Here is a 15,160-nt window from a genome sequence, read left to right on the forward strand (position 1 = left end):
AAAGAATTTGGGATTTTTTCCAGGTACTTTTCTAAATATCATTGTTACATATACCAATCAACACACACAAGCGAAACAGGTGAATTATCAAAGAGAAAGAAATTCCAAAACTATTTTACTTGAAGTTAAAGCATGGACTCGGCTTCTGTCCTCATCTTGATGAATTTTTGAACAAAAATAATAATGGTGACCTTCATATATTCCTTTTAAATACCTTACCATAGATGAAAAACTAGAACCGTTCCGTGGAATATGAAGAAACCTGCTAAATATGGTCTGAAGGTATTTGCATTGGTGAACGCAAAGATATTTTGTACCGTTAACTTGAAGGTATATGTTAGCAAGCAGCCCGATGGCCTTGCTAACATATACCTTATATACTATACCTGCAACTCACCAAAAGACGTCGTTACCAGATTTTGTGAACCAATATATAAGAAACATTACAGCTACTTGAAAACCTCTAAAAAGATTTCCTGCACTGCCTAGCATATTTGCTTTTCAACAAACTGCTACGTTAGTATCATAAATACCAAAGAAAGGCAGGTATCGGTATCAGGTATTCATTAAATTGTAGCTTATAATAAGATCAAAGGAGCATTTGACTGTGATATACCAAATATTATAAATCAACAAATTAGGCGTGTCTTGGGACTAAAAGCATTACTTCCACAACGCTGTGCCTTTTGTGACAAAAAGGAAAAATAGACCAAGATTTCATTGTATGAACAGTCATTACATGTTTGTCGTAACTTCTATCAATGAAGACGAAAGCGAATTAAATTATGACGCAATGCTCAGTTTTGTTTACTAAAATGGTTCATTTGTAATCTTCTTTCTACTTTATATGAGTTTATTATTGATTCTTAAGCTATCTGATCCTTTTTTTATTGAGAGAGTCTCTTTTATTACGGATTCAAAGTCCTCTTGCGACCTTTCAATACCTGGAAGTAAGCGCGATCTGCGAAACGGGAAAAAAGGGACAGTTTTTAGGCTAGTTCAACTGGATCAACCCCTTAAGTTCGGAATTGTCTAAGCGTTTCATGAAATGAAAGATTGGATTTTTGTTTATAGGACTACTCTATCAACTCCCTTCGCAACCTTAATTGCGTATCTAAGAAATATCAGGATCTTGGCAAGAATATTCCTCTTCTTGATGAACAGAAAATGATTGGACGATTCAGGTATGGATGAGGAAGGAACTCCATATCATCTAGTTACATAATACGTCTCCTTAACAAGCCAACGCAAAAATTGCTAGATGGTAGGTCTCATACGTACTCTGGAGGTTGCAGTATTAAAACATGATCCACAGTATTTTTGATTGCTTCTCGTTTAGGTGTTTATGGGCCCCAAAACGAGCGCAGCTTCCAGATAAGATTCATTATATTTAGTTTAAGCAATATACACAAAAAAAGGTAGAACAACTTGTTTTTTTTTTAATTATAACATAAAAAATATTTGAGTGAACGATGAAAATTGTAACGAAAACGTGGGTCATAAATTAAATCATATAAAATTCTTTAATTTCTCATTTATAAGATATTTTTATATATTAATGCATCTATATGTTCTTGATTTTAGGTCTTTTCTGTTTTAAAATTAGTTTTTTAATAATTTTTGGAAGATAATTTGACGTCTCGACTTTTGATATATTTTAAATATTTTGATAAAGACTTAAAGAAAAGTCGAAACGTCAGATTTTGATCTGCCCTTTAAAAATTATTAAAAAAACCAAAATTAAAACAGAAAAGACCTAAAATCAAGAACATTTAGAAGCATTATTAGTTAAAAATTTCAGTTTCAGTATGAAAGGCGACACAAAGTGATTCGTCTTAAGCTTTTTCTATATCTTTTTATATAATTTCATATTTTATCTTGTAGCAAATATTGCACAGTGACAATCCAATGACAGTAATTCCACGTGTTCGTGGGATATTTCGTCAAAAGCGTATTTTATAAGTTCTGATCTGAGTAGATTAGTTTCAGCTTCCTTACATCATCACTGTAGATAATTCCATATTCGACTAGTTAGTCTTTTATGCATCATATGAATAAAAAAATCATGGAATTGACAACATCTAGATAGGGAAAACGTGAAAATTATTTTCAGATTTGTAGGTACTCCACTAGAGAGAGATTATTGAAAAATATGGAATTCAGAGCAAATTTTTTAATCGTTTTTCTGTTCTTCGTGATTAGTGACAGGACTAGGTGTTAAAAATGTCGTTCACCATTTTTTATACATGAAATCATAGATGTTCTCACGACATGATGGTTGCCCGACACATTATTCCATATATCTCAACATATTTGAGATAAACCACAACCTGATAGGTGGATAGGACGTGGAAGCTCATTTATTTAGCCACCCAGATCTCCAGACCTAACTTTTATTTGTGGGACCATTGAAATAAAACGACAGACAATACCAAGTATTTCAATGGCAGAAATTGAAAATTCTGTCATATCCGACGGACAGCGACATCTATAAAAAATGATGGACGACATTCAGGATGCCACTAATTACATAGTTATTCATCTAATTTGTTGATTATTAGATTTGTTGCATGATTTATTTGATGATTGGTTCTCATTGTTAATAAAATCATCTCTACCGGTACAGGTACTGTCGTGAGGAATAGTTAAATTAAATTCATGACCTACTTTCTCGTTACACTCTGTATATTTCGTAATAAGAGTTCCATAGTTTTGTGAATGATGCCAAAAGCAAATCAAGCGGTTTAAATGAAAAATAAAAAAAAATACGCCTTACCTAAGCCTATCGGAGCGGTGGGGATCTCTATTTAAACATAAAGGGGTATAGAGATGCATTCTCAGTACTACAACTTAGAAAATATAAAAAAACAACATAAATGAAATGGTGGTTATCGTCATTCTCGTAAAAATTACTTGAATGTATGGTTTTCAGAAATAAAAAATAATGAAAGTACATACTACATTTACAAGATTGGAGTAAATTTGTTAGTTTGTTCTATAATTCACGATCTTAAGTTCAAAATTACACCAAATGCATGAATTTCTTTGTTTCGGAGTTTCTGTGAATTCATCCCTTCATTCAGTCACCAAGGGCTGCCAAATATGATCTGAATATGTCAATTCAGACATTGGCATCACAAAGTTTGATAGTGTGAACGTACTCAGAACGAGTTGTCATACGAATGCTATTTAAGTAGTTTACAGATACTTGAAACATTCATCTTGATCAAAAAATAGAATTAAATCTTGAACAACATTTTCGTGCGATGATTTTCTATGACTTTCGTTGTGGATTATACCAACAGCAGTATGATAAATTCAATTCGATTTTTGATGATGAAGCATCAATGATGAATTTCGTGAAGGTCGTCCAAAATCGTCTGTTGTGCCAGTAAACACTAATTGAAAAATCTTCATATGATATACCGTGAGATTGAGGCATACTTGGGCATTAGTTTCACTCGCCTATATTCAATTTTGTATGAACATTTGGCTGTCAAAAAGATTTGTTCGCATTGGATACCACAAAATTTAACAATTGCTCAAAGACAAACTCGTGTCGATTGATGCAAGATCGTAACAACAATCGACTGTACGGTCAAATCCAATAAAATTTGTTCGAGCACGAAGCACTCTCAGAATAGCTGGACACGTCGTCGACGTTCTGTAAGAACAATGTAGAATGATCAAATCTGAATGGTACATCAGCATTTGTTTGCCAGAAGTGTTAAAAAGAAATCAGAGAAAGAATCGCCGAAGACGAATCATTCTCAATCACGACAGTGCGAGCTCTCACACATCAGTTTATACAAAAATGTTTACAGACCTTGTTTGGCACCAAATTATCTTTTCTTTTTCCCACAAATCAAAAATAAATTGCGAGATCAAAGTTTTTCTACACCTGAAGAAGCGGTTGATGCATTCAAATCACATGCTGTGGAAGTACCTCAATCGGATTGAAACAAATGTTGATAATAAGAAATATTTTCTAGCTACTTAAAGAAATTCAAAGCTAGGTGAAACGCGGACTTGGGCTGTCTGGAAATGAAATTTGGGCGCTCGTTTCGTGAAAGCTAATAATTCGAAGACCTCTTCCAAATATATACCTGTAATGCCAGGAGAAGATGAGTTTCTTCAGTTTACGAGCTAGAATTTTAGTATAAAGAAGCCTCGAGGAAATTTTGAGGATTTTTTATAAAATTTTGAGTAACCTTGACGTATGGTAGAACCCAGGAAGCGGAACCTAGTTGAATCGATTCTATATTCAGAATTAACCAAAACCAAAGTTCGGTGAGAAGGGAAAGTCTGCTATTAACATAAATCAATGTTAGAATGATTGTTTTTTTAACAAAATTTATATCTTTTTATACATTTTTAGTGAATTATTGAACATATCCTTTGCATTTACTCCACCTGTATACTACTATATGTTAACAATTGAGTGAAAAAAAAGATTTTATACATCAACAACAAAATTTAATAGAAAAAATTGAACAAAATTATCACTTTTCAACATAAAAATCTCCTTAGCGAGTACAAGAAAAAACTACAGAGTTAAAAAACGTTTAATAAAATAATTGAATTCAATTATTTCAATTAAATGTATGTTAATAATATTGTTTATTGGTCAGCACCTAAAATCAGTTTTGAACAATTCTAATAACGTGGTTAAAACCACCGGCTTTTCGAGACACTAAAATCCTCTTCAAAGGACCATCTAAGTTACTGCTATATGACAAAGTACCTCAAACCGATGAGCATCAAGCAAGATACTCAATATTCAAAATGAAAAGCCTAGATGATGCTTAGACATGAAAAAAATTTTCTCATACCACTCCTAATATCTGAGTTATAGTAGCAAAATCAGAACTTATTTTTAAGTTTATTTTTTTGCATCGAGTGCTCAAACACTCTGTATGTTTAGCACTACGCGAAGTAGATCTGTATTTCAATTCTTCGATCGTTCTTAATAGAGTCTGGACAAATCAGAATCAAATTTTAGCCGATCATGAAGGAAACAAAATTTGGTAGAAATTTTTCTTTTGGTTTAGAATTTATGAGAAATTTCACAAAATAACTGACACTTATGAATGGACACGAGCCAAAATTATAGAGAGAAATGAAGCTAGAAAGCTATAACTGTTTTAAAGGATATCAATTTCACTAAATATCTTAAAACCAATTCAACTGAAAACAATTATCAAAATAGACCACTAGACCCGTGGTTGTAGTTTATTAATAGGCGTTTCATTATGACCATTAACATATAAATATATGTGAGCAAGGGCGACATTCCACATTTTTTGTCCCTATGTGAAAAAAACTAAAATCCATGGTTATACGCCATAAGTATTATACTGATATAATGACGAAAATAAATAAAAAGGAATAGAAAACTAGAAATATATAGAGGAGATATAGTGTCTAATAGTTGAGAAAAGTTCTGTCACAATTACCAGAAGAAGCTGTTTCCCCTTAATACAGAAATCGGCGTAAGTCCGGCAACGCTCATAAATCTGGAAATTCTATCGAGAAAAATTAAAACGAAGCATGATCGTGCTTTAGACAGTTGTGTCTGTATCCTGATAACACGTACTAGTTGAGTACGAAGACTACGAAATTGAATTTCAACAATAATTTCCCAACTCGCCCCTAACAAATCGTTCAACAGTATAGAAGACGTACCAGAAATTATTAAAAACGGGATACTTGGAATGTAGTCAGGATAATCCGCAGTTCCAGCATTCCATTTTGTGGTCGGATGACACGACCTTTGATAATAATTGCATTCATTGGAACGACCAGAAACCTCATTTCTACGTTAAAGAAGAATTAAAACAGCATGGGCTGTGTGTATGGAAATCTATCCATACGGGAGGTCTTGTGGTCGGATGAAGCAAACTTTGATAATAATTGCGTTCACTGGAACGACCAGAAACATCATTTCTACATTTTGAGAAGAATTAAATCAGCCTGGGATGTGTGGGTGGAAAGCTATCCATACAGGAGGTATCGTGGTCGGATGAAGCAACCTTTGATAATAATTTCGTCCACTGGAACGACCACAAACCTCATGTCTTCATTGAAGAAGAATTAAAACAGCCTGGGGTGTGTGGGTGGGGAGATATCTAGACGGTAGGTCTCGTGGGATCTTTACTTTTCTGAGGTTCACGTGACGGATCAAAATTATCTGGAAATTCTCGAAGATTCACGTGGGTGAATAAACAACGATCCAACACTCGTAAACATCCGTTATTTCATGAAGGATGGAGCTTCGACGCACTGCGCGTTATGTGTACTGAAGTATTTATTTTGGAGAATGGATAAGTAGAAGAAGATTAATTGATTGACCCGTACGGTCATGTGACCTGATACCTTGTGATTCTTTTCTGTGGAACCTTCTCAAGGAACGCGTTTTTGCAAGAGGACCACGCACCTTTCCCGATCTCCGAACTGCAATTGATGAAAACTCAAAAACTCTTTGCGAACAGCTCGACATGCTTTGCTAGATTTGCTTCTCCGTTGAAAAATGTTTCCATAAATGCATTGATCGAAATGGGCATCAATTTGAACAGTTTCAGTAAACTTTTTTCGAATCCCTTCTGTATTTTCTTCTAATAAATTCATTTGGAAGCTACATTTTTTTTCTCTTAATGCAAATTGGACTTATGCCATCCTCTGAACCTATTCAATATGCCCGATTTATTCACTCATACACAGTGGACTACAGAAAAACCTTCATTCTGGTATTATGTAGTATTCATCATACTTCAAAAATAAAGATATGATCGTAAATTCAGTTGCCGAAAAGTTTACGCTTGTAAATGATGATGCAGAATGTCTAACTCCTTCTTGGTTTGCTTAGTCATATTGCTTTTCTAGAAAACAGCTCATTTTCAGAACGACCCACATACACGATTGATAAACAAAAGCTAAGCGTGTAAAATGGATGAAATTTTAGTCAAAATCTTAAATAAATAAGTGCTGAATGGTCAGGTTCAAGTTGTAGACTTTTGAAACAAGAATGATATGTCTAGCACATCATTAGAAAAGAATCCAGATTCTTCAGGATTTTACAAATACCTTGGTGAAATTTTTTATAAGTCCACTCTATATAATAAATTCTACATGAGATGAAACCAAATATTACCTGATTTTTGCGAATTCCATCCCCCTGCAGGTGGTGGAGGTAATGGGGCTGGTGTTCCAATACTCATCGGAGGAGGAGGAGGAGGAGGAGCAGCAGCAGAAATTCCAGGCATAGGTGGTGGCGGTGGTGGTGGTGGCATTCCAGGAGTAGGTAGAGGAGGTGGCGGAGGAGGTCCATTCGATAATTGCATACCAGGCATAGGTGGAGGAGGAGGTACTGATGAGGTTGTATTGGGCATAGGAGGAGGAGGAGGAGGAGGAGGAGGAGGAGGTGGTGGTACAGGTACTGTCAACTCAGTGGTAACTGGAGGAGGGAGGGGTGGAGGAAGTGGTGGCGGTGTAACGTATTTCTGAGATTGCTCAGTACTAAATACATCAGATTCATCTTTCAAATGATCAATTGATTCAGAATGGCAAGTACACGTTGCTATACTTGAGGTTTGTGTAGAAATTGAAGTTGATTTACAATCGATTTCGGTTTGTGTCGAAACATTTACGGTAGGTGGAAATTTGTCTGGATATTTTTCTTCGATACTCGGCGAATCCAATGGAGATCCGAAATCTATCACGGCATTCTTTGTTAGCGTTTGTATTTCTATTAAAGTCTTATATTTTTCGATTTCCTGCGTGAGTCGTTTTATCTCTTCCTCGAGGGATAATATTTCTACATCCCTAGCGGAATTTTTCAGCTCTTGCGGAGGCCTAAGAATGTCTTCGGTAGGTGGAGAAGGGGTACTCAATTGATCGTTATCGCAAGGAGAAGCAAAAGTTTCTAGTGGCGACATAGGAGGCCACGATATCATACTAAGTCTGCCGGGAGTTTGAGGAACAGCTGCCGGTGCTTCTGTGTGCGTCCAAAAATATATACAATCAGGCTGAAACAATCGGTATGTCAGTAAATAAGAAAATTCACTAGATAAAAACTAACCTTAAAAATGTTGTACATGGGAACGTCTTTGTCTGGTAACTGTTTCAAAACTCCTGCCGCTAATAGATGCGTACAAAATTGTATCACTAATACCTTCAAATCTTGGCAGCTTATTTCTCTATTAACGTCGTTTTTTTCGTTGACTTCTGATAAGCACCAATTGACTAGCATGTGACCTGAAAAATGGAAATTATGTAATTGTTGATTATTGGTATCCCTGAGGAGTTAAAGGGCCTCAAAGTTGAAACAAAAATGAATTTCTTTGCATATGGTTGATTTGAAAATACTAAATTCAATACACTCTATGAGACTATGGTAAGTAGAAGGTGATCGAACTTTTTCGAGCAGTTTGAAAGCATCTTTTTGAGTTTTTTCAAACTATATTCATTCGAACTATATTAGTTCGCTTAATTATCGAAAATAAAATTTTTCTAGTTATTAATATTGTAAATCTCAAACAATAAAATTTAAAGTGTTGAATTCTAGAGTAATTTACCGAGAAAACTTATTTTTTTCTCATCGTGAACGGAATTTGAACCCACGACCGACGAGTCTAGAATTTGACGCCTTAGCCCTAACGAACGCATTGAAGTGAAGGGATATACTAACAGTAACAAACAGTTACAAGCAGGAAACACGACGGAACTATGAAAATAAATTGAAAAAGGCATTGTTTGGGGTAAAATCTGGTCGAATGACATTCGCGAGTTTAATATTCCATACTCCACTATATAAACAAATCAAAAAGACCCACCTGGTAAAATAAAGGAAAAAAAAAATTAGTTAGTTGTTTCACCAGAAATTAAAATCTTAAAAAGTGACTTTGGAAATGTCGAGGATTTATTACATGAGGGCTTTCATCTGAACACTCATGGCAGTTAGTAAGTAACTACCATGAGTGTACCCTTGCTGGAGAAAGTTTTGAGTTAACACCTCTTCCGCTTTTAGATAATAAGGATTGAGTTATCTGATCTGCTAGTTCACAGTACAGATTAACTTGATATGATACTCTATCTAGATAAAATTCTAGTGGTTATATAATCTTGATTGACAATGGTATCCAAACTAAGTTATTCATCTTGTCCGCTCGTTCTCGATTTACACTTTTCTGTTTCTCTGACACGATTAACTGCACTCGTTCTCTAAATGAGAATTTTCTAATCAATTTAAAAAAGGAAATTATGATAATTAAGATACTAAACGAACTGAACTCATAGCTAACTCTTAACTTTTCAGCAATTCCTTGCACATTATTGGAAACATGTCTTTGTTTATTATTTGTTTCAAAAAATATTGAACATACGCTCGGAAGTTCAAGATTGACAGTAACAAAAAGAACTGGGTACTCAATATATTATCCAGTGAATCTTATAACAATACAATGCAACGTAGAACAAAAACAAATATCAAAATCACACAAATGATGTTTAGGATAATAAGAAAAAAAGAGAATTGGAGAAGTATACGAATTTACTAGAAGAAGTACCAAAAAAAAACTCTTGAAGCCTTAATTAATCAAATCCCGGTAGAAATGTAAAATTAAATAATAGTCAGTAAAAAGATACTTCCAAATAAAGCAGCAAATTTAAGACAACAACCACTAATATACAAGTTTCGCGAGAAGCTTCTAACCATCACCACAACCTGAATACGTTAACACTTAATAATGTGAGCTGGGAAATACATTCGCACATGTGTTGATAGTTTCTCACTAAAATTTCCACCATTTTGGTTACTTAGTTTTTGTTTGTCAATCGTATAAGTGAGTCGTTGTGAATATTTTTCAGAAATCATTAATTATTCAATTCTTATGCCAAGAATTTTTTTTCAATTGTTAGTTTGATTATTACTGAAAGCGTGGTTTCCAGTTTTTATCAATTATAATATTATATTTTCATTTTTAGTATAACTTACTCCAAAAGCATATTTCTCAGTGTTTTTAGCTTGTAGTATTTAATTTGGCATCATCAAACTAGTGCGCACATAAACTAAATGATTTTCCTGTGACTTTAAGAACCATCATTGAAAACCTGCCAAATTCACACGTCTTTATAATACATGAAACGATCAACTAAAGTTTTATTTAGCGTTCATCAATGGAGTGCATAACAAGTACGTCATGTGGATATCCAAAAATTTTGTTACTTTTCTCTAATATGCACTGAAGGTAGAACTATATCTATGTTACCTAGGCCTAGATTAGATATGGGTGATGATACCTTTGTTATAAGAAAGCAAGAAACCGGTTTTGTTGTCGAATTGGTAGCCGTTGAAACGTCAGTTACAATCATACAAGGGTACAGGTGAAACTAATAAACATTTAGAAAAAAGTCTTATTTCTTTGTTTGCAAAGTCTTCAGGCAACCCTCGTATATAATAAAAGAGTTTATATAAAAAGAGTAATGTTTAAAAACGTTATTATTTTCTTTAAGTTTTGTAAGAAGTGAAAACAGTTTTTAAATTAAACTATTCATACTATGAAAATAGAATTCTTCAAATCAACTGACAGATAAAAACTTTTTTCGAAAATTTTAGCCCAACTTTTCTGGGATGCAATTTTGTATAGAGGCAAAATGTTTCAGATTGTCATATTTTGGACTTCCATGCTCTGTTTCGGTTCTTATTAAGAAACACCCTGTATAACACTGAATTTTAAGGTTTTAATACTTCTGTTGATCGTCAATTATTATTTGTTAATGGTGTAGCCAGAAAAAATGATAAAAATAATTTTTATAGTTTTTCCAATCACTTTATCTCATTATAAAGCAATAATAATTTATTATTAACATATTTTCATTCAAAAATCCCTGATGACGTTCTTCACAAATCTAAGGATTTTGATGAAAACTCTACTCCTGTTCAACACTCATATTTCAGTTTTCAGTAACAAAATTCAAACGTGGATTTAGGAAATGAATCTTCCTTGACGTATTGAATTGAGGTGTTCAAATATCTTAAAGCTCGAATCAAAATTGTGTCACTAGTTTGCGAATTCACTGATAAACAAACAAACGATGAAACGATGTTGAGAAAGGAATATAAAAATGTGATAAATTCGACACAACAACTAGAAAGATAGTCATTAATCTAGCGCAAGCCATGCGTCTTTCGAAATAATGAAATGCTTGTGAATGTGATATATTAAAGCCAAGCATTCGCGCGATAAAATACATTAATTTTCTAAAATATTAAGACCATTATCTACTTATTATAATAACTGTTGATTCAATTAAATTGTTCGTTTTGGTACTTTGAACTTTTAATTGAGATAATATCTAAAAACGCGCTAAATCCCTTTTATCTAATCAATTTATTTAAAGGAATTATGAATATGGTTGATTTCTATACAAAGCTCGATAGGATTAACCAGTTTATTGGATAATATCGTTAATTAATTAATTTAACTTGAATTGATTAGTTAATATGGAAATATATGTGACGAAAACTACGATTCATAGGATTCTCCAGGAGCAAGACTGGCGAACGCTCGTTGGTTTCTAGATAAACAACGAGTTGATGATACATTTGTTGGAAAAGTACTATTTACTGATGAAGCTGGTTTCACACGAGACAATTTAATCAATTTATTAATCATTTATATTTATGTGCAGATGAAAATCCTCACGGAACAATTCAAACAATAAATTCAACATCGATTTTTATTTATATTAACCTGAATGGTCAGAAACTGTGGATATTCGCAAAGACAAGTGGTTCATGAACGACGGAAAATCTCCCCATATCTTAATAACATATTTCCTAATCAGTGGATTGATCGGGAAGGTCCACTTGCATGGCCATCACGTTCCCTTGAGTTAAATACAATGGATTCATTTTTTTAGGGATATCTTAAGAGATTGATTCATGCAACGCCGGTAGCAAGCGAAACTATCGATAAAATAAAATTCCATTGTGACGCTAGAAAGCAGAATCTTGGAAACTCCTTCCAAGCTCAAAGAAATATCCTCCGTAGACTCGAGACGTGTGTAGAAGTACATTTCGAACATTTATTAGAGTTTTTTTTTTATTTAAATTTGAAAAGTTGTAGGCCAACCAATTTAATTTTTCTACAATCCAGTAAGCAGTACAATGAGAAATGTTTGATTGGGTTTTGAAATCTCCAATAAGTATTTTCAATAAATAATTACAATTTATGATAATTTTCTTCAGAATGTTTCTTTATGACGAACGGTTTTCTTGGCATGTTCAACGATCTAAAAATCTACATATCTCCCAAACCATAAATTTCATTGAGTTAAACAAAGAGTATCTTTTTGTTAAAAGATCGATTAAAAAATAAGTTTCGCTGTTTTCAAATTGTAAAGGTTGTCCCTGTAAAAGTCCCTGTTATCTATTAGGCATGAGTTGTCCCTGGCCTTTAGATAGTAGTGTAAAATTATTTTTTCCATAGAACGAATTACATAACCATAATGTTCCAATGTACGATTTAGAAAATATACAATATAAATTCTGATTTCGCAACTTTAAAGGTCCATAACTCAGAAACGAAAGATAGTGAAAGAAAAGACTCGAATACACTAATTTTTTGCATCAAGTCCTGGAAATCAAGACTAAACCTTGATTTTTTGAACCGATTTTTCAATAGGATCTTTGCATACTTTTTTTATACCTTAACCACGTTTAGTCTTAATCACAAACTATTTTTCAATTCTTCTTACGGTATATTAGTTCATAAAAAAATGAATAAATTCAAATACCTACATGACGCGCTAAGCCTCATTTGTTGTCAAATGACTGAATGTGACGTAGAAAGTAAGTGAACAGACTTAAGTGAGGTTAGAAGTAAATACATTTTAAACAGAGTTATTGGGATTCTTTAAAAAAATAATCGACAGTGTTGCAAATTAGTGAATTTCTGATTACATTTTGACGTGTTTTCAAATCATCTTTCATTTGTTTGTCCTTTATTGTAGATATATTCCAAAATCAAATCAATTCTATCTCGATTATTCTCGTAGGTTCTTCAAATATAGTCAGAAGGAACTAGAATACTCTAGTACATACAACATCGTATTCGTACTGAGGAAATGGTTTTTTAGTCCTAAATTGGGGCTTGGAGGGGAACTTTCTATCGAATGCCCTCAATGGATGAAAAACTAATCGATTCTTTCTCGGTTATTCTCGTAGGCTCTTCAAATATAGTAGGAACGAACTAGAATACTCTAGAACATCGACAACTTCGTATTCGTAGTGACGAAATGTTTTTTTTGTCCTAAATTGAGGCTTGGGGGGGAACTTCCTATTGGATGCCCTCACTGGATGAAATACTAATCGATTAGTAGTACTTAGATATCTGCTTCTACTCCACGTATTTCAGCCGAAGTAAATAATTTATGAATGCATCTACCTTAAGTAGATTGTCCGATCTCCCTTGGATAAATCCTATTTTGGCCATCATTTCAATCAAAATAGTCTTTGAAACCCTTACAAAAACACAAATCACACTAAACAACCAATTAACTCCACTCCCAACAACAGAATGGCGCTTGAAAGGCGACACACGGCGACTATGTTTCAATATTTACTTACTTTCTACGTCACAACCGCAGTAATCAATAGAAAAATGCTTTCTGTCGCGTGTTATTATTTTGTGATTTATAATATTTTAAGTTATAATTCAATTGAACCTTGTTGAATTGGATTAAAACTAAGTTCATAAATAAGAAGTGATTTATAATTTTTAAAAATGTTTAAAACCCAAATTACCAACCACTGCAAAGACCCTATTCAAAAACTGTTTCAATAAATAATTCGCAGGAACTATCAGAAGAATTATTTACATGGTCCTTCGAGCCTGAGTATTCAAGAAGTCGCAATTTTGATAACAAGATTTTATTTTACAGCCACGCGATGTCCCAAGCTCAAGTTACGCTCATTTCATTTAAAAAGGGCTACTATGGTAACAAGTCCAAAAAGAGAGTCGAAAAATTTGTAAAAAATTCATTAGTCCATATCGCACATAATAACAAACGTCAAACATTACCGACTGCTAGTGTCAAAGTTTGCGGTAAGATTCCTTCAAACTTCTCTACCTTTTTAGGGAAAGCGCGCTGGTAAGGGCCGCGAAGTGTTATCGTCCACATAGTAGAACCATTCAACACGAATTTCCATTCGACTTCAAAGTTTGAAGCACAACTTCAACGCTCCTTTAAACCTCTTTGAACATCACAAGAGGAAAAAAAAAAGAAAAAAAGTGGAAATATATTTTTAAAATATTAACTTCAATATAATTTTGGAAGTAAAGTTTTCTATTATGAAACATTTTTAACCAAAGAATGTATTTTGGTATTTCCTAAAATGAAAAAAAGATTTTTGATCTACAGGTCATAAAACCAGGTATAAGTTCAAATATTGAATCAACTATACAGATTCAAAATATATTGAGTTTGTATAGAAGGTAGTTAGTTCTCTCCGATCATTAACATTGTAAAGTCATACTGCCGAAACTCTAATAGAAATAGAATAATCTTCCAATTCAAAACGTATTTATACTAAGAAACAAAACCTTTGGTTTCGATAAAATTTATCAAATTTTGATATATTCGTTTTATTATGTACAAAAATCTAGTATGAGTATCACAATTTTTTTAAGGAATTTCAATAGACGCATCAATTAAATGTATTCATAATAGAAATATATTGTTCTCGGTGCATTACGAGATTATTTCAATTTTTCAAAATCATCCAATTCATCGAGTGATCACGTACACCACATAATTCACCATAAAACGTTATCGTTATCTCTCAAGTGTCTCAATATTATTATTATTTGGATTCGTCCAAAACAAATAAACAAATAAATTAGTGAAATATTCTAATTTTGCCATTTCACAGCCTCTTACCAACCGTGCGAAAAACCGCACTTTATTTATTTAAAATGTGACCACCACTTCCAAGTAATTAGCTCAAAGATCCGCCGTTGAGTAAGGTTGAAATAATTGCTATAGTTATTAACGTACAAAGTGATTAAGTTGAAATTATTATAAAATGATTACAATGGGTTAAAAAAATAGTGAAGAGTAAATAAATGCCATAGACGTTAATTGTGATAAAAATTTCATC

General features: G+C 33.2%; 1 protein-coding gene across 4 annotated transcripts in view; it reads right to left on the minus strand.

The window, feature by feature from the left end:
* LOC130446574 (formin-2-like) overlaps positions 1-15,160 on the minus strand; it is a 53,650-nt gene that overhangs the window by 17,756 nt on the left and 20,734 nt on the right. For 2 of the 4 annotated variants that reach the window (XM_056782919.1, XM_056782921.1), the window contains 3 exons: positions 8,078-8,253; positions 7,151-8,024; positions 2,777-2,803 (listed from right to left, as the gene is read on the minus strand). In XM_056782919.1, coding sequence (XP_056638897.1) covers positions 2,777-2,803; positions 7,151-8,024; positions 8,078-8,253 — 1,077 coding nt within the window. The remainder of the gene's footprint in view (positions 1-2,776; positions 2,804-7,150; positions 8,025-8,077; positions 8,254-15,160) is intronic. The other 2 variants (XM_056782920.1, XM_056782922.1) reach the window with 1 other exon arrangement.

This window comes from Diorhabda sublineata, chromosome 7 (genome assembly GCF_026230105.1).
Source record: "Diorhabda sublineata isolate icDioSubl1.1 chromosome 7, icDioSubl1.1, whole genome shotgun sequence".
NCBI classification, from domain to species: Eukaryota; Metazoa; Arthropoda; class Insecta; order Coleoptera; family Chrysomelidae; genus Diorhabda; species Diorhabda sublineata.